Below are 23,557 nucleotides of genomic sequence, written 5' to 3'. Positions count from 1 at the left end.
ATTGTCCAACCGTAGGAATTCCATGTCGCTGGTCCTAGGATCTGTGGGCCCTTGTGTGGCTGCTTCTCCACCCACACATTTGGCAGGGCGGTAGAAATTGTCAGGAGGTTTCTGGGAGGTGAAATTAGTCTTAAGATCACCAGAAGCAAATAATGAAGGCATTATTATCTGGTACAAAATACATCATTCAGGTACAAACTCTACCCTGGGAAGCCATTTCCTATTAATCTATTTTTGTAATTCTGTTTCACCTCTGATTCATGATCAATGGAGAAAGGTTTGCTCATTGATGTCCTTCATAACAACAATGAACAACAAGAACATGTTTGAACGTGCCAAAGGAAGATGGATTGCAGAATGAATAGCTATTTCATGAACCTGTGATAATCCAAGTTGTTAAAAATATATTCAGGTTTTAGAGATAAATAGATGAACATTTCCCTTGCTGTATGGGTTAACTCTTAATAATTGTGTTATTGCTAGGCTAGTTGGTCATGCAGACATCTCTGTTAAGCCTAGTCCCATGATTGACAATATACTGTTGGAGGAGAAAGTGAGGACTGCAGATGCTGGAGATCAGAGCTGAAAATGCGTTGCTGGAAAAGCGCAGCAGGTCAGGCAGCATCCAAGGAGCAGGAGATTTGATGTTTTGGGATTCCTGAAGAAGGGCTTACACCCGAAACGTCAAATCTCCTGTTTCTTGGATGCTGCCTGACTTGCTGCGCTTTTCCAGCAACACATTTTCAGCAATATACTGTTGGACAATAGTCAGAGACAGTAGCCTTGGCAACTTGACACATCCTAAACCAGGGAACACAGTCCAAGACAATTCTTCTAAAACAAACTTCTAACCCTAACCCTAATCGATCTAGGCCAGCATTTATTGCCCATCTGTAGTTGCCCTTTAGGAAGTTGTGGTGAGCTGCTGTCTTGAGCCTTAGTTATCCATGTGAGTAAGTTGACCCATAATGCTGTTAGGGAGGGAATTCCAGAATTTTAATCCAAAGGCAATAATGGGAACAGCAATGTATTTCCAAGTCAGGATGGTGAATGGCTTGGAGGTGAACAGGAGGGTGATGGTGTTCCCATGTATCCACTGTCTTTGTTTATGAGATGGTAGTGGGTTTGGAAGGAACGGCTGAAGGAACAGATTAGGGACACTACCACTATACCAGTCCTGGTTCCTCAGGTTCCTTGTTGCTAACCAACTTCAACTGATTCATCCGTACCTTCCACTGATGATTTGACAAATAGTTAGAACTATTCATGACTTCTGAGATACGGAAGCAATTCAAGTCCAATTGTAGCAATACCTGCCAACATCAAGAAGTAAAACATCAAGAAGCTGCAGGAACCCAGCAGGTCTATAGACAGAGAAACAGTTCACGTTTCAAGTTCAGTGATCCTTTTTCAGAACTGCACACAATATCCAGGCTTGGGCTGGTAAGTGGCAAATAACATTCCCGTGGATTTGATTTATTACTGTCACATACCAAGATACAGTGAAAAGTGTTGTATTGTGTGCTAACCAGACAAGTCACAGCTCACATAAATATGTTAGAGTAACATAACAGAACGCAGAATACAGGGTTACAGCTACAAAGAAGATGCAAAGAAAGATCCCACAAACCCACCAACACAATCAAACAGCAGCTAATGCACTTGAAAGACCCTATACAGACAACGAGCAAAACTAATGCCATTTACAAAATACCTTACAAGAACTGTAACAAACACTACATTGGATAAACAGGCAGAAAACTAGCCACCAGGATAAATGAATATCAACTAACCACAAAAAGACATGACTCTCTCTCACTAGTATCTTTACATACGGATGAGGAAGGACACCACTTCGACTGGGACAGCACACCCATCTTAGGACAAGCCAGAGACATGCATGAAAATTCCCAGAAGCATGGCATTCCAACTGGAACTCTATCAACAAACACATCCATTTGGATCCTATTTACCACCCCCTGAGAAAAAGAACAGGAAATGACATCACCAACCCAAGGCAACCCAAACATATAAATAGAAAGCGGGCTTCATCCAGAGGCTCACTGAAGATGTTACCTAGTATGGTGATGAAATGTCTGAAAACAAACCTTCCAGCTCAGTGAGCAAACCTATATCCAGAACCTCAACCTGAGCTACAAACCTTCTCAAAACTTGCTAGCTAGTAGCTTTCTTCACTTGAGATGGGCTACCCAGGGAGATTCAGTTGGACCAAGGGTCATGTTTTACTGCTTGGCTATTTAAGGAGGTTATGGATATCTTTAGTATACAACATTTAAAATCGGTGCATATCATCCTGAATTGCAGGGAGCTTTAGAAAGGTGACATCAGACCTTGAAGACCATGTTGAGAGCATACTGTCAGGATTACCCGAGTGATTGGGACAAAGATATCCCATTCGTATTGTTTGCCATTAGAGATGCCCCAATGAACCTACTCCGTTTACTCCCTTCGAGTTAATTTTTGGCCATGAAGTGAGAGGCCCTTTGAAATTAAAGAAAATTTGACAGGACCAAAGTCTGAGATCGCACCCTTAGATTACATATCAGAGGTGAGGGAGAGACTAAATCAAATAGGTGAGTTAGCTAAACAGCACCTAAAGAGGGCACAGTGTAGAATGAAGCAGGTGGCAGATAAAAGCTCTGAGACTTGGATGTTTTAGCGTGTTTTGAGAAGATTTGTAGCTCAGTTGAGGTTTTGGATGTAGGTTTGCTCGCTGAGTTTGAAGATTCATTTCCAGACATTTCGTCACCGTCCTAGGTAACATCTGCAACATCTTCAGTGGGCCTCAGGCGAAGGACTGCTGAAAATTTCTGCTTTCTATAATAGTAATAAATGGTACTCAAGAACTTTAACACCATCTCTGATGAAGCATCTCACTTGATTGGCACCCCCTCCACCATCTTCAAATTGATTCCATTTATCATTGACACACAGTGCATACCATCAACAGAATGCACTGTAATATGTCAGCTGATGCTCCCTTGACAGTATTTTCCAAACCCATGACTCTGCTATTAGAAGGTCAAGGACAGCAAAATCATTGGAACAGCAGGTTCCCCTCCAAGCCACTCATCAGCTGGTCTTCGGGGCGCTGTATCACAACTCCTTCACTGCCATTGGGTCAAAATCCTGGATCTGCTTTCCTAATAGCACAGTGGGTGTAACTACATCCTGAGGACCATAGTAGTTTGAAGAATGCATCTCACTACCATGTTACCAAGGGCAATAAAAGCTGGCCTAGCCAGCAATGCCTGCATCCAATGAACAATATAAAATATCTTTCAAACGATGTCAATTTGCATCAAAGAGATGGGAGAAGCCTCAATTGGCCTGACCTTTTTTCTGTTTCTGACAGTGGGTGGAAGGATGACTGAGAACTACTGGAAGATAAGAGTTCCTTTTTAAGTAGCACGAGAAAGGGAAGTTTACCTCCATCTCAATTGGATCTCAGTTTAGCAGCTCTCTAGAAAAACTCTCTAGCATTGCTCTTAAAACTGGCAAGTCTTTTCAGAAAAATGAAGAACAAGTCATCAATAAACAAACAAGCTCAGTGTTTAATTTCACATTCTGTGTATTAAGCAAAACTTCAATTACTAGAAATCGAGCACCATTAGTTGCTGAAAAATAATGACTCTCTTTACAGACAATTAAAAGTTGAAAAACAGTATTCATTTTGAAAAGTGGCTCATTTAAATATTATTGAGCCATACAAGACTGATTTTTAAATTTTTTAAAGTATAAAATCAGAGTTCAGTGATTTCATTCAATTATGCATCCACATTGACAGTCGCCATTTCACAATTTCTGATCCAAGGCCCCGTCTGCAATAGGTCCCAATACAGCCACAGCTTCAATCTCAACTCTGCCCCCCTGCAAAGAAAACACAAAATAAAACTCAGAGTCGGAACAAATACTTGATCTCTAAACATATTCCAGTAACAAGGACTCTATGAAATACAGCAACCCATTAATTCTGATGGGATCACAAAAGCCAAATTACCCAGCAGTTGCAACACAACAAGCCATTCAAATACAAATGTCTCTGCTGACTTATGTTCCACATGCGTCTCCTTCCACCTGATCAGAATGACCTCTCTTTTGTTTTTCGTCTAGGTTCAGCTTAAATGAGTCTATGCTATTAACCTCAGCTACGCTGGCACAAAGCTCTGGTGCGGCTGCACTTGGAGTATTGCATACTGTTCTGGTGACCACATTATAGGAAGGATGTGGAAGCTATGGAAAGGGTTCAGAGGGGATGTACTAGGATGTTGCCTGGTACAGAGAAAAGGTCTTATGAGGAAAGGCTGAGAGAATTGAGGCTCTTTTCATTAGAGAGAAGAAGGTTGAAAGGTGACTTAATAGAGACATACAAGATATTCAGAGGGTTAGATAAGGTGGACAGTGAGAGCCTTTTTTGTCAGATGGTGATGGCTAGTACCAGGATGATAGATATAGGACAGATGTTAGAGGTAGTTTCTTTACTCAGAATTGTAGGGGTGTGGAACACCCTGCCTGCAACAGTAATAGACTCGCCAACATGAAGAGCATTTAAATGGTCATTGGATAAATATATGGATGAAATGGAATAGTGTGGGTTAGATGGGCTTCAGATTGGTTCCACAGGTTGACGCAACACCGAGGGCGGAAGGGCATGTACTGTGCTGCAATATTCTATGCACTCCTGGTGGTAAGCGTCCTCCAAATTCTCACCACTTTGAAGGGTGAAAGTGTCTCTCCTGAATTCCCTATTTGATTTAGTAGTGATTATAGGGGATTGTGGTCATATCAATAGATTAGTAATCAAGAAGGTGAGGCTGATGGTCTGGAGGACATTACGTCCAAATCCCACCATGTAAACTGGTGAAACTTTGGTTCAATTAGTAAATCTGAAATCGAAAACTTGTCCCTGGCATGGTGATCATGACAATTGATTGTCACAAAAGTACATGCTTTAGGGCAGGGAAATCTGCTGTCCTTACCCAACCTGGCCTACATGTGACTGCAGACCCACATCAACTCTTAACTGCCCTTTGAAATGGCCACACATTGAAGGACAAGTAAGGATAGACAACAAATGCTGATGTGGCTAGTACCACCCACATGCCAAAAATGAAGAAACAATGATGGCCTGTGGTTTGGGACTCCATTCAAATAGACACTTTATTTTACTTTTACCCAGAAGGAAGTAGTCACCATTGGCCTGTCAGACCATGAGAGTGAGGTGGCGGTTTCACCGAGGGGTCAGGCTGAGAAGGAGAGTCCTTTCTGGTAACCTCAGCTAGTGTGGGAATTGAACCCACACTGTTGGTATTGCAAACTAACCGACTGACCTGCATTTCTTTGGTAATTACATTGTGAGGCAGTTGAGCAAAGAAAAATGCACACTTGGACATTACCTTGCCTTCTTATTGGACATTGGGAAGAACGAGGCTAAGGTGAAAATCAATTTTAAATACTGTAAATGTGAAGTGACAGGCAGCAAACTGCAGAGAAAAAAAGATTTGGGAGCCTTATGCACTGGAATCAACCAAGAGCTTGACAATTTAATTCCTACCATGGCAAACTGTTAACATTAATCCATTATTATGGCATTTTGCCATCACCAAAAAATAAACACAAAATCATCTGGACTTTTGTTTCGCTAGATCCATGCAGGAAATTGAGATTCTGATTCATGTTGAAAGAGACTACATTTCCAGTGTTTTTGTATTTTCATCCCTCAAAATATTACAAGAGCAATTTCTTGTTTTTTAAAATGCCACTCAATTATTAACATTACTCTGGAAAGAACAGCTAATCTAATCTTTCAACATTTCCCAATTCCTGCCACAATACCTTGGGTCAGTCTGCTAATAGAAGCTATCAATTGTCACAAACAACCAAAGCAGCAGCTTACCCGAGGCAATGCAGCAACCTGATAGGCAGCTCTGGCTGGGAAGTTCGTCACAAAGTCTAAGAAAGAAACACGTTTATTTACAAAGCATGACAGCAAAGAAACCCAATGCTCTATGTCAGTATTAAGGATGTAATGAAAGATGTCAATTTTTTTTTAAATGAAAAGAATCTGGATTTTAAACAAGTAGCATACAGGTGTTTGTCTACTTCTGTCAGTCTTTTCAGAATCACAATTTCAAACCAGCATGTGTCAGAGAGCAGGTCTCCTGCAGTGTTAATGGAAGTTTGGTTTCAGATTGTGGTCTTAATGCAGGAGAAGATTATTTTCCGATTAGTAGAAGCGCCAATAACCAGGGGACATATATTTAAGGCAAGAGGGAGGCAGCTAAGACTAGAGTTGAAGAAAAATAGTTTCACTGGGAGGGTGGTGGGAGTCTGGACCTCGATGCTTGAAAGGGCGATTGAGTCAAAAAGTCTGGTTACAATTAAGCAGTATTTAGATATCCACTTGCATTGCCATAACATCCAGGGATAAGGACCAAGAGATGGAAAACAGGATCATCAGACCTTTGTTAACTGACATGGACATATTGGGCCGAATGGCCTCATTCTATTTTGTAAATATCTGTTTGAAAATTATTTAGAGTCATAGAGATGTACAGCATGGAAACAGACCCTTCGGTCCAACCTGTCCATGCCGACCAGATATCCCAACCCAATCCAGTCCTACCTGCCAGCACCCAGCCCATAGCCCTTCAAACCCTTCCTGTTCATATATCCATCCAAATGCCTCTTAAATGTTGCAATTGTACCAACCTCTACCATATCCTCTGGCAGCTCATTCCATACACGTACCACCCTCTGTGTGAAAAAGTTGCCCCTTAGGTCTCTTTTATATCTTTCCCCTCTCACCCTAAACCTATGCCCTCTAGTTCTGGACTCCCCGACCCCAGGGAAAAGTCTTTGCCTATTTATCCTATCCGTGCCCCTCATAATTTTGTAAACCTCTATAAGGTCACCCATCAGCCTCTGACGCTCCAGGGAAAACAGCCCCAGCCTGTTCAGCCTCTCCCTGTAGCTCATATCCTCCAACCCTGACAGAACCCGTGTAAATCTTTTCTGAACCCTTTCAAGTTTCAAACATCTTTTCGATAGGAAGGTGACCAGAAATGCATGCAATATTCCAACAATGGCCTCACTAATGTCCTGTACAGCTGCAACATGACCTCCCAACTCCTGTACTCAATACTCTGACCAATAAAGGAAAGCATACCGAACGCCTTCTTCACTATCCTATCTACCTGCGACTCCACTTTCAAGGAGCCATGAACCTGCACTCCAAGGTCTCTTTGTTCAGCAACACTCCCTAGGATCTTACCATTAAGTGTGTAAGTCCTGCTAAGATTTGCTTTCCCAAAATGCAGCACCTCGCATTTATCTGAATTAAACTCCATCTGCCACTTTTCAGCCCATTGGCCCATCTGGTCCAGATCCTGTTGTAATCTGAGGTAACCCTCTTTGCTGTCCACTACACCTCCAATTTTGGTGTCATCTGCAAACTTACTAACTGTACCTCTTATGCTCACATCCAAATCATTTATGTAAATGACAAAGAGGGCCCAGCACCGATCCTTAAATTTACACAAAATGTTTGAAATCAGGTTGAGGGAATCCTAGTTGAAGCTACATGCAAGAATAGTTTCATCTAGAAAATTAAATTTATTCAGAACAGTTAAGGGAACAAGTTACCTCAATGTCAGGGTTGTAACTTGTGAAAACGTCCAGAGCAGGAGTGTTTGGTTACAAAACTGCATGAACATTTAAAGCTAAGAAAATCTAAGATCTCAGGGGAGAGTTTATTCCAGGACTTTACAGTTCATAGAACAGGAATTGAGGAAAACACTAGGCCAAACCTACAGATTTTGACAGGAAAAAGAACTTTATCTGATTTTGAGCCTTGGAAAGTGAAGGTACTGGGAAATATACAATATCTTATCATTTATTTTGAAACCTTTCAAACACCATTGGTTAATTTGCTTGGTTTATCTTATTTTCATTCTTTTGAATAATGAACTTTATAATCCTTGTCTGATTTATGTTTCATTGAAAGATTGTCATGTTAAGTAAAAGATCTATCAAACCTGATTTCATTCTGGAATCTGAGTAGCCCAGTAGTAACATCAGCTTGGATCATAACAATGGCTCACATGCCCTTCTGTTCTGATCTTCTTCATTTAGCTTTCTCTTTAATGCATAATACTGCTAACCTCAACCATTCTCTAGATAATTAAAAGATAAATGTCTCGTACATGAACAGGAATATGTTTTATATAAATTGAAATAGCTTAGACTGAGGTCCTATGACAGAGACTGGTTGGAAAGTCTTTCAGTATTGCAGCTAAACAGCACCACCAAAATATCACTTCAATATTCACTGGCATGGATCATCATTCACAGAAATTCCCCATCACTGCTGTGCATAAATAGGAAATCTGTGCTTGTCTCAATAGGGAGTGCAACAAGTGATTTCTAGATTAGTGTGGACCAATGTTTGAGAATTCAGATGAATGGGGGACAATCTTATTGAAAATAAAATTCTTTAGGAGATTGGCTGGGTAGATACTTTGAAAGCGTGGTGCTGGAAAAGCACAGCAGGTCAGGCAGCACCTGAGGAGCAGGAGAATCGACGTTTCAGGCATAAAGCCTTCATTGGGAATCCTGATGAAGCGTTTATGCATGAAACGTTGAATCTCCTGCTCCTCTGATGCTGCCTGACTTGCTGTGCTTTTTCAGGACCACACTCTTGACTCTGATCTCTAGACCTCACTTTCTCCCAGGGTAGATACTTCCCCTGGCTCAACACCTAGAACTACAGATCAGAGTCTCAAAGTAAAAAGTCAACACTTTGGACTGAGTTGAGGAGAAATCTCTTCACTCAGCGAGGTGAGAATTTCTAGAATGTTCTACCTCAGACAGTTGTCAATGTTCAGTCATTGAGCCCATCCAAGGCTGAGTGTGAGCGACTTTTGGATGCTAATTAAATCAAGGAATAGGAGAATACATAGTAAAGTGAAGTTGAGATAGAAATTTAACCTCATCTTACTAACATGGAACAAGTTACTCAGGACTCAAGTCTACTCTTGCTCCTAGTTCTTCTGTTCTTATGCTTGCATTGTTATAAACATATACAAACATGGGCTGTATACTCACATTGCTTGTAAACCTCATTAACAGAGTTGAAGTCATTGATGTCCGCGAGCAAAACTGTTGTTTTTACAACTAGGTTATAAATGAAAAAGAAATCTTCAGTAAGTCAAAGTTTTACACAATTTCTTTAGAATTTCTATTTTCGAAAGCATGGCTTAAATAATATTCCTGGCTAAATTGTGAAATAAATTAAGTTACTGCCATACAGAAAATATTTCTCAATTAAACACGTTTAAATTAAAACAGAAAATGACCAGAGCATAGACTGGGTTTAGGTAACATTGCAGAAAGAGAAACAAACATGATCTCTCAGTTCTGATCTTAAATATTAAACTTTGTTTTTATTCATTCATGGGATAGGCCAGCATTGATTGCCCATCCCTAACTGACCAGAAGGCTGTTAAGAGTCAACCACATTGCTACTGGTCTGGAGTCACATACAGGCCAGACCAGCTAAGAATGCTAGTTTCCTTCCCTAAACAACATTAGTGAACCGAATGGGTTTTTCTAACAATTGACAATAATCATCATTAGACTATTGATTCCAGATTTTTTTAAAAATTGAATTCAAGTTTCATCATCTGCTGAGTGGTCCCCAGAACATTATCGGGTCTCTCAATTAACAGCCCAGTGACAAGACCGTCACATCCCCCTATTGTTTCTTCTCCACAGATGCTGCATGTTTTCCATATCTTTCATTCTTATTTTAGGAACTCCAACATCTAGAAGTAATAAGCTTTTGTTTCAAAATTTCCCCATTCCAACAAAAAGTAGATGTGATGATGTTCCATGCTTAGTACCGATCATTTAACGCAATCCCTCCCTACTTTGGACTTCCTGACTTTAGATTCAAAACTCTTCTGATCATCAAAAACAGGAATATCACATTTTAGCTTCATACCATTATTGTAGTTACAGTTTGCAGCCTTCAGGATCTCTCCCATGTTGATGAGAGCCTGCCAAAAAATAAGAACATCACAAATGAGTTTCTGATAATCATTCATTTCTTAGTGGCAGAATGGCTCAGTGGTTAGCATTGCTGCCTCACAGCACCAAGGACCCGGGATTGATTCCAGCCTCAGGCAACTGTCTGTGTGGAGTTTGTACATTCTCACTGTGTCTGACTGGGTTCTCTCTGGGTGCTCTGGTTTCCTCCCACAATCCAAAGATGTGGAGGTTAGGCGAATTGGCCATGCTAAATTGCCCATAGTGTTCAGGGATGTGTAGGTTAGGTGCATTAGTTAGGGGTAAATGTATAGTAATAGGTTCCAGGAATGGGTCTGGGTGGGTTAATCCTTGGAGGAGAAAGTGAGGTCTGCAGATGCTGGAGATCAGAGCTGAAAATGTGTTGCTGGAAAAGCGCAGCAGGTCAGGCAGCATCCAAGGAACAGGAGATTCGACGTTTCGGGCATAAGCCCTTCTTCAGGAATGAGGAAAGAGAGTGTCCAGCAGGCTAAGATAAAAAGTAGGGAGGAGGGACTTGGGGAAGGGGCGATGGAGATGCAATAGGTGGAAGGAGGTCAAGGTGAGGGTGATAGGCCGGAGTGGGGTGGGGGTGGAGAGGTCAGGAAGAAGATTGCAGGTTAGGAAGGCGGTGCTGAGTTCAAGGGATTAGACTGAGACAAGGTGGGGGGAGGGTAAATGAGGAAACTGGAGAAATCTGAGTTCATCCCCTGTGGTTGGCGGGTTCCTAGGCGGAAGATGAGGCGCTCTTCCTCCAACCGTCGTGTTGTTATGGTCTGGCGATGGAGGAGTTCAAGTACCTGCATGTCCTTGGTGGAGTGGGAGGGGGAGTTAAAGTGTTGAGCCATGGGGTGGTTGGGTTGGTTGGTCCGGGTGTCCCAGAGGTGTTCTCTGAAACGTTCCGCAAGTAGGCGGCCTGTCTCCCCAATATAGAGGAGGCCACATCGGGTGCAGCGGATGCAGTTGATGGTGTGTAGAGGTGCAGATGAATTTGTGGCGGATATGGAAGGATCTTTTGGGGCCTTGGAGAGAAGTAAGGGAGGAGGTGTGGGCGGACGTTTTGCATTTCTTGCGGTTGCAGGGGAAGGTGCTGGGAGTGGAGGTTGGGTTGGTGGGAGGTGTGGACCTGATGAGGGAGTCACGGAGGGAGTGGTCTTTTCGGAATGCTGATAGGGGAGGGGAGGGAAATATATCCCTGGTGGTGGGGTCCGTTTGGAGGTGGCAGAAATGACGGCGGATGATACGCTGTATATGGAGGTTGGTGGGGTGGTAGGTGAGAACCAGTGGGGTTCTGTCCTGGTGGCGGTTGGAGGGGCGGAGCTCAAGGGCGGAGGAGCGGGAAGTGGAGGAGATGTGGTGGAGGGCATTGTCGATCACGTCTGGGGGGAATCTGCGGTCCTTGAAGAAGGAGGCCATCTGAGCTGTACGGTATTGGAACTGGTCCTCCTGGGAGGAGATGCGGCAGAGACGAAGGAATTGGGAATATGGGATGGCGTTTTTATAGGGGGCAGGGTGGGAGGAGGTGTAGTCTAGGTAGCTGTGGGAGTCAGTCGGTTTATAGTATATGTCCGTGTTGATTCGGTCGCCCGAGATAGAAATGGAAATGTCTAGGAAGGGGAGGGAGGAGTCTGAGACGGTCCAGGTGAAATTGAGGTCGGCGTGGAAGGTGTTGGTAAAGTGGATGAACTGTTCAACCTCCTCGTGGGAGCATGAGGCAGCGTCGATACAGTCATCAATGTAGCGGAGGAAAAGATGGGGGGTGGTGCCAGTGTAGTTGCGGAAGATGGACTCTTCCACATATCCTACGAAGAGGCAGGCATAGCTGGGGCCCATGGCAACTCCTTTGGTTTGGAGGAAGTGGGAGGATTGGAAAGAGAAGTTGTTCAGGGTGAGGACCAGTTCAGTCAGTCGAAGGAGGGTGTCAGTGGAAGGGTACTGGTTGGTACGGCAGGAAAGGAAGAAGCGGAGGGCTTTGAGTTCTTCGTGATGGGGGATGGAGGTGTACAGGGACTGGATGTCCATGGTGAAGATAAGGCACAAACCTGACTGCCCCGGCCGACCCATTGTCTCAGCCTGCTCCTGCCCCACCGAACTCATCTCTGCATACCTCGACATGGTCCTGTCCCCCTTAGTCCAAGAACTCCTCACCTACGTTCGGGACACCACCCACGCCATCCACCTCCTCCATGATTTTCGCTTCCTCGGTCCCCAATGCCTTATCTTCAGCCTATCACCCTCACCTTGACCTCTTTCCACCTCTAATCCTTGGAGGGTCAGTATGGACTTGTTGGGCCGAAGGGCCTATTTCCACAGTGCAGGGATTCTATGATTCTTTATTGCAGATCTGATTAGTTCTTATAATCTGTTCCCAAAAGATTTTCTTCACTTATCTCCTTTTAAGATTACAAATGATTTAAATAGCTACAACTTTTCGAGGGGAACATTCTTATTTCAGAGTCTTGGATTGTGATATGGTTCATAACTAGGAGCATAACCTGCACACCCAAATATACAAATATTCTTCAAAGATTGGGCATAATGACTCAAAACTGCACACATATTAAAATGTTGTTGTGGTTCTGTTCGCTGAGCTGGGACTTTGTGTTGCAGATGTTTCGTCCCCTTTCTAGGTGACATCCTCAGTGCTTGGGAGCCTCCTGTGAAGCGCTTCTGTGATGTTTCCTCTGGCATTTATAGTGGTTTGTACCTGCCACTTCCGGTTGTCAGTTCCAGCTTCCCGCTGCAGTGGGCGGTATATTGGGTCCAGGTCGATGTGTTTGTTGATTGAATCTGTGGATGAATGCCATGCCTCTAGGAATTCCCTGGCTGTTCTCTGTTTGGCTTGTCCTATAATAGTAGTGTTGTCCCAGTCGAACTCATGTTGCTTGTCATCTGCGTGTGTGGCTACTAAGGATAGCTGGTCGTGTCGTTTTGTGGCTAGTTGGTGTTCATGGATGCGGACCGTTAGCTGTCTTCCTGTTTGTCCTATGTAGTGTTTTGTACAGTCCTTGCATGGGATTTTGTACACTGCATTGGTTTTGCTCATGCTGGGTATCGGGTCCTTCGTCCTGGTGAGTTATTGTCTGAGAGTGGCTGTTGGTTTGTGTGCTGTTGAGTCCTTGTGGCCGTAGTAGTTTGGCTGTCAGTTCAGAAATGTTTGTGATGTATGGTAGTGTGGCTAGTCCTTTGGGTTGTGGCATGTCCTCATTCCGTTGTCTTTCCCTTAGACATCTTGATGAAATTGCGGGGGTATCCGTTTTTGGCGAATACATTGTATAGGTGTTCTTCTTCCTCTTTTTGCAGTTCTGGTGTACTGCAGTGTGTTGTGGCCCTTTTGAACAATGCCTCAATGCAACTTCGTTTGTGCCACGAAACAACATAACCAGCTATCCTAAGTAGCCATACACTCAGATGACAAGCAACATGAGTTCGACTGGGACAACACTACTATTATAGGATAAGCCAAACAGAGAACAGCCAGGGAATTCCTAGAGGCATGGCACTCATCCACAGATTCAATCAACAAGCACATCGACCTGGACCTAATATACCGGCCACTGCAGCGGACAGCTGGAACTGACAACCGGAAGCAGCAGGTACAAATCACTATAAATGCCGGAGTAAACATCACAGAAGCGCTTCACAGGAGGCTCCCAAGCACTGAGGATGTCACCTAGACAGGGACGAAACGTCCCAGCTTGGCGAACAGAACCACAACAACAAGCACCCGAGCTACAAATCTTCTCACAAACTTTGAATATTAAAATGTTTCATCAAGGGCAGATGGTGGTGTACTGGTAATGTCATTGGACAAGTTATCCAGAGGACTATGAGTATATGCTCTGGAATACAAGTTCAAGTTGGACCATAATGGCTGGATTTAGGAATTTGTAACATAAAACTAGTCTGAAAAACTATAATTGCTTCCCATAACAACCCTTTTGGCTCACTCATGGCCTTTAGGGCAGAAAATATACTGTCCTTACCCTTCAGGAAGCATGGTTAAGGGCTCTCCCCTCCCTATATCAATGGAGTCAGAGTGAAGATGGTCAAGAGCGTGAAGTTGCCATCGTGAATCTGTCCTGGTCCACCCAAATTCATGAGACAGTCAAGAAAGCAGAGAAGTGCCTCTACTTCCTCAGGAGGTTAAGGAAATTTGCCTTGTCCATAAAGACACTTTCCAATTTTTATAGATGCACCATAGAAAGCATTCTAAGTGGATCCATCACAGCTTGGTACGGCAATTGCTCTGCCCATGACCGTAAGAAACTACAGAGGGTTATGAACACCGCCCAATTCATCACGCAAGTGAAACTTTCATCCATTGATTCTGTCTATACTTCCCACTGCCCCAAAAAGGCAGCCAACGCAATTAAAGATGCTTCCCATCTGCTAATAATCTCCGTCAACATCTTCTGTCTGACAGAAGATACGAAAGCTTAAACACACGTACTAACAGGTTCAAGAACAGCTTCTTCCTCGCTGTTATTAGACTTCTGAATGGACCTCTCAAATGCAAAATTAATATTGCTCTTGCTTTTGTGCACCTTTTCTGCAGCTGCAATGTTATATTCCTTGCTCTGATCCATCACCCTAATGCACTTTCTATGGAGAGATCTGCATGCAAAACAAAACTTTTCACTGTACCCAATTACATGTGACCATAATAAATCAAATCAATGTGATTCACTCTTAACTGTCCTCTGTAAGGGCCCAGCAAGCTGTTCAGTTCAAGGGCATCAAGGGTTCAACAAATGCTGCCTTGCCAGAGACATCCACATTCTCTTAAAGGTCAAAGAGGAAAAAGTAGCTAAGCCTCATGATGCATGAAAATAATTCTCATTAGTTCTAGCCCTGTAGGTCCAGTGAAAACTGATTTACTTTTGCATCCACCAGTGCAGTAAGATGCAAGTTATTTTTGACTAAAGAGTCCAAAGGACTACAACAAGAGAAGAGTGTCGAACATTAGGACGTGTACACGTGGTCAATATTGAACGATTAATTACATGCAGTAAGGAAGGCCTAGTAACGAAGCAAAAGGCAGAAACATCTCTGATTATCACTGCTCCAGCATTCAAGTCTAGGCCAAACATCACTACATAATGAATCCAAAGAGCAGCAGGGTAACCGGGAACCTTTCAGGGAAACCATGGGTCAGGTGGAGAACATGGTCAAGAAGTTATTTTATGCCGGTAAAACCAAAGAACGGAAAGAATGAGGGAAGTGAGATGTTCACAAAATTAAAGTTCTGGAAATGATTGAACTATGAATCATTCGATGGGCTGAATAGCCTCCTTCTGTATTATAGGGATTCTATGATTCAATAAAGAGACGTCAGAGCTATTTATAGTTATACATAAATGCAGCTCCAGCAACAGCTGGTGTGCTGTGCATAATTTGGGCTTTGGGTAGGAAGTGAAGGCTTTGAACAAGGTAGAGAAGAAATATGCAAAATTGCTATGAGTGATCACAGTTTTGCCAAAGTCTGGAGATGATAGGGCTGTATTCTTTAAATGAGCAAAGATGAAAGAAGATTTGATATTGGCGTTTAAGGTGAAGGTTCCAGAGACAGTAAGTAAAGAGAAATGGTTTCTGATGACTGAAAAAACAATAACTAGAGGGCACAGGTTTCCAGTGATTGCCAAAAGGGACCAGAGGTGACACAAGGAAAAAACATTTTTAAATAATGAGAGCTCATGGCCCATAGTGCACTGTTGGTGTGTACAGATTCAATCATGGCTTTCAAAATGGCTGATTAGATTCCCTACAGTATGGAAAAAGGCCTTTCAGCCCAACAAGTCCACACCGACCCTCCAAAGAGTAATCCACCCAGATCCGCCCCCCCTAACCTGTATTTACCTCTGACCAGTGCAGCTAACACTATGGGCAATTTAGCGCGACCAATTCACCTAACCGTCTCATCGTTTGTACTGTGGGAGGAAACCAGAGCACCCAGAGGAAACCCACACAGACACGGGGAGAATGTGCAAACTCACACAGACAGTTGCCTGAGGCTGGAATTGAACCCAGGTCCCTGGCGCTGTGAGGCGGCAGTGCTAACCACTGAGCCACCGTGCTGCTCTATACATATGTGTGTGTGGAGGACATAAACACTGCAGAAAAATAGCAAGAAAGTGAATCTAACTGATTGGCTCAATGAAGGAGTCAGCATAGACTTGACAGACCTAATATCCTCCATAGTTTTTTTTAAGATTCCCTACAGTATGGAAACAGGTCCTTCGGCCCAACAAGTCTATACTGACCCTCCGAAGAGTAACGCACCCAGACCCATTCCCCTGCTCTATATTTACCCCTGGCTAATGTACCTAACACTATGGGCAATTTTAGCTTGGCCAAATTCACCTGACCTGCACATTTTGGATTGTGGGAGGAAACCGGAGCTCCAGAGAGACCTCAGGCAGACACGGGAACAATGTACTAACTCCATACAGACAGATGCCCGAGGCTGGAATCGACGCTGAGGCAGCAGTGCTAACCACTGAGCCACAGTGCTGCTTAGGTGCTGTGGTATTCTATGAACATGGAAGGATTTTGTTGTTAATGAAGTTAAGACATTACCTGCTTTGCTTCCTGTGCTGTTCCTCCAGTTACAAGCTGCCCAGTTGCAGGATCCAACCCCAGTTGACCAGAAATGTACATGGTTCGATCCACCACCACTGCTTGGCTGCAAAACACAATTATAAAAGACAAAGTGGATATAGTCATAAAACATACCATAGAACAGTACAGGAAGCAGAGAGCTTCTCAAGGGCAACTAATGACAAACATGTAACTGTTGTCAATTGCTGTGAAAAGCTATCTAATTCACAAATGCCCTTTGGAGAAGGATACCTACCATTACAGCAATGTGATTGCTATGACTGCCCGCTGAAATGGCATAGCAAACCAGTCAATTCAAGCGCCAATTGGGATCGGTAAGAAATTCTGGCCCAGCTAGCAACACCTACATCTCATGAATGTATTAAAAATAAAATACGTTTTGAATAAGATGTTCAAGAGATCAGGCATTAATACAGGCCAGGCTGCCATGATAGCATCAGGCACACTGATCAGTTCAATGGCCCCATGTCCACAGGGTTTGATGAGATGATCTTTTTGCTTGGCAAGATTTGCTACTTTCCAATTTCTCTTCTTCATGTACCTCTCACTTGCTGCAGGATGTAGAGAACAACTAGTTCATAACTTAAAAATTCCCTAACTTATAAAGTCATAGAGATGTACAGCATGGAAACAGACCCTTCAATCCAACTTGTCCATGCCGACCAGATGTCCCAACCCAATCCAATCCCACCTGCCACAACCAGCCCGTATTCCTCCAGACCCTTCTTATTCACATACAACATTTAAAAGGCATCTGAATGGGTAATTGTACCAGCCTCCACCACATCCTCTGGCAGCTCATTCCATACATGTACCACTCTCCATGAAAAAGATGCCCCTTAGGTCACTTTTAAATCTTTCTCCTCTCACCCTAAATTAATGCCCTCTAGTTCTGGACTCCCCCACCCCAGGGAAAAGACTTTGCCTATTCGCCCTATCCATGCCCCTCATGATTTTATAAACCTCTATAAGGTCACCCCTCAGCCTCTGATGCTCCCTATTCAACCTCTCCCTATAACTCAAATACTCCAAACCCGGCAACATCCCTGTAAATCTTTTCTGAACACTTTCAAGTTTCACCACATCTTTCCAATTGGAAGGAGACCAGAATTGCACGCAGTATTCCAACAGTGGCCTAACCAATGTCCTGTGTAGCTGCAACACGGCCTCCCAACTCCTGTACCCAATACTCTGACCAATAAAAGGAAAGCATAACAAACACCTTCTTCACTATCCTATCTACCTGCAACTCCACTTTCAAGGAACTATAAACCTGCACTCCAAGGTCTCTTTGTTCAGCAACACTCCCTCGGACCTTACCATTAAATGTATTAGTCCCGCTAAGATTTGCTTTCCCAAAATTCAGCACCGCACATTTATCCAAATTAAACTCCATCTGCCACTCCTCAGCCTATTGGCCTATCTGATCAAGATCCCATTGTAATCTGAGGTAACCCTCTTCACTGTCCACCACACCTTCAATTTTGGTGTCATCTGCAAACTTACTAACTGTACCTCTTATGCTCGCATCCAAATCATTTATATAAATGAAGAAAAGTAGCGGACCCAGCACCAATCTGTGTCGCACTCCACTGGTTACAGGCCTCCAGTCTGAAAAACAACCCTCCACCACCACCCTCTGTCTTCTACCTTTGAGCCAGTTCTATATCCAAATGGCTAGTTCTCCCTGTATTCCATGAGATCTAACCTTACTAATCAGTTTCCCACGGGGAATCTTTCGAATGCCTTACTGAAGTCCATAAAGATCACATCCACCGCTCTGCCCCCGTCAATCCTCTTTGTTACTTCTTCAAAAAACTCAGTCAAGTTTATGAGACATGATTTCCCATGCACAAAGCCATGTTGACTACCCCTAATCAGTCTGTGCCTTTCCAAATACATGAACATTCTGTCCCTCAGGGCTCTCTCCAACAACTTGCCCTCCACCAACATCAGGTTCACTGGTCTGTAGTTTCCTGGCTTGTCCTTACCACCTTTCTTAAACAGTGGCACCACATTAGCCAGCCTCCAGTCTTTTGGCACCTCACCAGTGACTAATGATGATACAAATATCTCAGCAAGAGGCCCAGCAATCACTTCCCTAGCTTCCCACAGAGTTCTATGGTACACCGGATCAGGTCCTGGGGATTTATTCACTTTAATGCATTTCAAGACATCCAGCACATCCTCCTCTATAATATGGTCATTTTTCAAGATGTAACGCTCTATTTCCCTACATTCCATATCTTCCATGTCCTTTTCCACAGGAAGTACTGATGCAAAATACTCGTTTTAGTATTCCCCCCCCCCCACCAACTCCTGCGGCTCCACACAAAGGCCACCTTGTTGATCTTTGACAGGCCCTATTCTCTCCCGAGTTAGCCTTTTGTCCTTAATGTATTTGGAATAACCCTTTGGATTCACCTCAACTCTATTCGCCAAAGCTATCTAATTTCTCTCTTAAGTATACTCCTACTTCCTTTATACTCTAAGGATTCACTCGATCTCTCCTGTCTGTATCTGACATACGCTTCCTTCTTCTTCTTAATCAAATCCTCAATTTCTCCAGTCATCCGGCATTTCCTACACCTATCAGCCTTCCCTTTCACCCTAACAGGAATATACTTTCTCTGGACTCTTGTTATCTTATTTCTGAAGGCTTCCTACTTGCCAGCTGTACCTTTACCTGTGAACATCTACCCCCAATCAGCTTTTGAAAGGTCTTGCCTAATACCATCAAAATTGATTAAAAACATTTTCCCAGTTCAGTCCGCAATCAAAAATACAGGAAATATTCCATGTTACAGACTAATCAGTTCTCCCTTCCTAACAACACCTACAACGCCAGTACCTACATCTGAAAGACTGGGTTTACGGTTGGATCACTATTCTCCTCAAGGGCAATCAGGAATGGAAAAAGAAACGTTCACCTAGTTAGCAGGGCCCACATCCTGTGACAGATAAAAATGATGGAGTAGGATAATCCATCCAGAGCTCATCTACTCCGCCCGTTTTATTCTCTTTTTTTTCTTACTTCTTCCCTCACAACCTCCGATGATTCCTGACGGCCCTCGACCTGGCATGGTGACCTCCCAGCCTGGCCTAGTGACCTCCCAGCCCATTGTAGTGGTCTTCTGGCATGGCATCCTCCCGGCCCATTGTGGCATCCTCTCTCTAGTGTGGTGGTCTGAAGTGATCGTCATGATCGTCAAGGTGAAGCCCAACACAGTCAGGAGTCAGGGCCCGGTGTGGACTGGAAGCTAAGTACTAGCGTGGTCTGTTGTTCTGAACTCATTTCTGTAATGCTAGACATTTTATTTCTCTCTTGTCTAAGATCTTGTAACTAAAGAAGCTGTACCTAAAATGGCAACATGTAAACTTTTCACAATACTCACCCAGTATGTGTGACAATCAAGGTAAGTCAATTCAATTCAATTCAAAATTGGCAAACACAGAACACGTGGTAATGTAGAAATTAAATAGCAGGCCTTTCCAATGTTACACTCATAAAACATGGTAAATCTTTAGCTAAAGGTAGAGTCACCATAGACCTACTCGAGTTCAGTGCTGCTTGCTCATTACAGAGAAATGACTAGTTCTATGTAAAAACACATCCGGCCTGGCAGCATCCGAGGAGGAGAATCGATGTTTCGGGCATAAGCCCTTCTTCAGGAATGACGCTGGTGTGCCAAGCGGGCTGAGATAAAAGGTAGGGGGGAGGAAATTCGGGGGAGGGGCGCTGGGAATACAATAGGTGGAAGGAGGTGCGGGTGAGGGTGTTAGGCCAGAGAGGGGGTGGGGGCAGAGAGGTCGGAAAGACGATTGCAGGCCAAGAAGGTGATGCTGAATCCAAGGGTTGGGACTGAGATGAGGTGAGGGGATGGGAAATGAGGAAGCTGAAGAAATCTACATTCATCCCGTGTGGTTGGAGGGTTCCTAGGCGGAAGCTGAGGCGCTCTTCCTCCAGGCGTCATGTGGCCAGGGTCTGGCAATGGAGGAGGCCAAGGACCTGCATGTCATTGGCGGAGTGATGGGGGGCGGGGGGGGTTCTAAAGTGTTCAGCCACAGGGCAGTTGGGTTGGTTAGTCCGGGTGTCCCAGAGCTGTTCGCTGAAACGTTCTGCAAGTAGGTGGCCTGTCTCCCCAATGTAGAGGTGACCACATCGGGTGCAGCGGATGCAGTAAATGATGTATGTGGAGGTGCAGGTGAATTTGCAATGGATATAGAAGAATCCACTGGGGCCTTGGAGGGAGGTGTGGGTGCAAGTTTTGCACTTCTTGTGGTTGCAGGGGAAGGTGCTCCTCACTGCATCTCCTCCACTTCCCACACCTCTGCCCTTGAGCCCCGCCCATCCAATTACCACCAGGACAGAAACCCACTGGTCCTCACCTTCCACTCCACCAACCTCCGGATACATCATATCTCCGTTATTTCCGCCACCTCCAGACAGACCCCACCACCAGGGCTATATTTCCCTCTCCACTCCTATCAGCATTCAGGAGAGACCACTCCCTCCGTGACTCCCTCGTCAGGTCTACACCCCCCACCAACCCAACCTCTACTCCCGACACCTTCCCCTGCAACTGCAAGAGGTGCAAAACCTGTGCCCACACCTCCCCCCTCACCTCCCTCCAAGGCCCCAATGAATCCTTCTATATACGTAGCAAATTCACCTGCACCTCCACACACACCATTTACTGTATCCGCTGTACACGATGTGGTCTCCTCTACATTGGGGAGACAGGCCGCCTACTTGTGGAACATTTCAGGGAACACCTCTGGGACACCCGCACCAACCAACCCAACCGTCCCGTGGCTGAACACTTTAATTCCCCCTTCCACTCTGCCAAGGACATGCAGGTCCTTGGACTCCTCCATCGCCAGACCCTGGCCACATGACGCCTGGAGGAAGAGCGCCTCAGCTTCCGCCTAGGAACCCTCCAACCACACGGGATGAATGTAGATTTCTCCAGCTTCCTCATTTCCCCTCCCCCCACCTTGTCTCAGTCCCAATCCTCGGATTCAGCACCGCCTTCTTGACCTGCAATCTTCTTCCCGACCTCTCTGCCCCCACCCCCTCTCAGGCCTAACACCCTCACCCTCACCTCCTTCCACCTATCGTATTCCCAGCACCCCTCCCCCAAATTCCCTCCCCTCTACCTTTTATCTCAGCCCGCTTGGCACACCAGCCTCATTCCTGAAGAAGGGCTTATGCCTGAAACATCGGTTCTCCTGCTCCTCGGATGCTGCCTGGCCTACTGTGTTTTTCCAGCACCACATTTTTCAACTCTGGTACTCCAGCATCCGCAGTCCTCACTTCCTCCTAGTTCTATGTAAACCCAATAACTTAATCTTATGGCTTCCTATGATACCTGTAAACTCCAATTCTAATAGGAGCTTTGGGAGTATACACGTAAACCAGTTTTGTAGCCATCGTCGATTTTGTCCTTGTTTCAGGCTTTCAGCATCAGATTAATATTACAGCAAGAAACTGACCTTTGGAGTACATGATTGTGAAAACAACATTGTTGCCAAGAATCTATGTCGCACATTTTCTAGTGCTGCTTATGACTGTTTTGTCAGAAAAAAATTTTGTTTCCAGACATTGAAAGTAATTTTTATCTTATTTGCTGAATTTATTTAGCTTTTTTACCCTTTGACCCTTTTAAATTCTTTTCTCGGTCACTTCTTTTCAATGATTTTACACTGCATTATTCCTATGTACATTATCTACAGACTGCATGACTCTGTAATGGTTCCTCAATTTGGTTAATAAACTACAGCCACTTCAACTGCTTAATGCAGAGGTACTATTCTTAGTAATATTAAACAACACACATTGCAACAGCATAATCCATAGAATCGGGGCCACAGAACCTCATTTCTCCAACTATGGATGTCAAACTACTGTGCTAACATTACAAAATTCAGGCACAAATTGGCTGCTCAACGGTCGGAGATTATTAAATGCAAAATAATTATTTCCGTGCTACTTGAGAGACTTTGCTCTGCATAAACTGGCTGTTGTGAATCTGGATTTACAGCAGTGGGACTAAAAGTGCCCCATTACTTGTGGTTAGACTCTGGAACACCTTCTGTTCATTGCAAGCTGAGTGGAAAAGTAAAAATGTATTGACCTCGAAGCTCTTTAAACCATTTGGAATATATGGTAGAAGTATAAGCTCTTCCCCTATGTCACAGCGTTCAAACAGTTCCATGATCGGAGATGGGAAAGTGCCATAAGATTTCAAAGGATTTTGCTCTGTGCAGCGGTTGAGTACAACCACTTATTTTATAGTTAGAATTTGCATTTATCTAGCTCCATTCACAACTCCCAAAAATGCTGTATGACCGATTAAGTTCTTCCAAAGTGTTATAATGCAAGAGCAAAGTGTTATAATTGGTTTTAAAAGGAACTATTTAATTAAAAAAACATATGTTCACAGAATCACAAAATCGTTAAGGCGCAGGAGGCGGCCATTCGGCCCATTAAGCCTGTACGGGCTCTTCAAAACGAGCATCATTATCAGATGCCAATTTTCTGCTTTTTTTTTCCAATACCTCGGGCACTATTTCCATCCAATGCCTTACAAAAGTTTTCAATCGCCAACATTGTTTCAAAAAAAACAGGGCTCATCTCAATCCTCAGGAAGTTACCTGTAGGGACCAATTACCCCCGGTGCCTTGCTGGTACTGATGATCCTTCTCAGCCACGCTGCCATTGTATCCCTTTCCAGCTGATCCACCAGCAAACACTGCGCATGCGACACCTGGCCCGCGGTGCAGCACGGGGTGTGTAGTCCCGAATTGGACACATCTCCCAGAATGCCATTCCCCGCGCAGCCGCAGT

The 23,557-nt window shown here is 44.1% G+C and overlaps 1 protein-coding gene across 1 annotated transcript; it reads right to left on the bottom strand.

Annotated features, from left to right (window-relative positions):
* Positions 1-3,555: 3,555 nt before the first annotated feature.
* rida (reactive intermediate imine deaminase A homolog) lies at positions 3,556-23,455 on the bottom strand. Its single transcript, XM_060824525.1, has 6 exons — positions 23,365-23,455; positions 16,666-16,771; positions 10,025-10,079; positions 9,127-9,195; positions 5,918-5,973; positions 3,556-3,891 (listed from the first exon to the last, which is right to left on the bottom strand). The coding sequence occupies exons 1-6, from the start codon at positions 23,427-23,429 to the stop codon at positions 3,817-3,819; spliced, it is 426 nt and encodes a 141-aa protein (XP_060680508.1). The 5' UTR covers positions 23,430-23,455; the 3' UTR covers positions 3,556-3,816.
* Between the last annotated feature and the right edge of the window lie 102 nt (positions 23,456-23,557).

This window comes from Hemiscyllium ocellatum, chromosome 4, assembly GCF_020745735.1.
Source record: "Hemiscyllium ocellatum isolate sHemOce1 chromosome 4, sHemOce1.pat.X.cur, whole genome shotgun sequence".
NCBI classification, from domain to species: domain Eukaryota; kingdom Metazoa; phylum Chordata; class Chondrichthyes; order Orectolobiformes; family Hemiscylliidae; genus Hemiscyllium; species Hemiscyllium ocellatum.
This window is presented reverse-complemented; position numbering and strand designations above follow the sequence as displayed.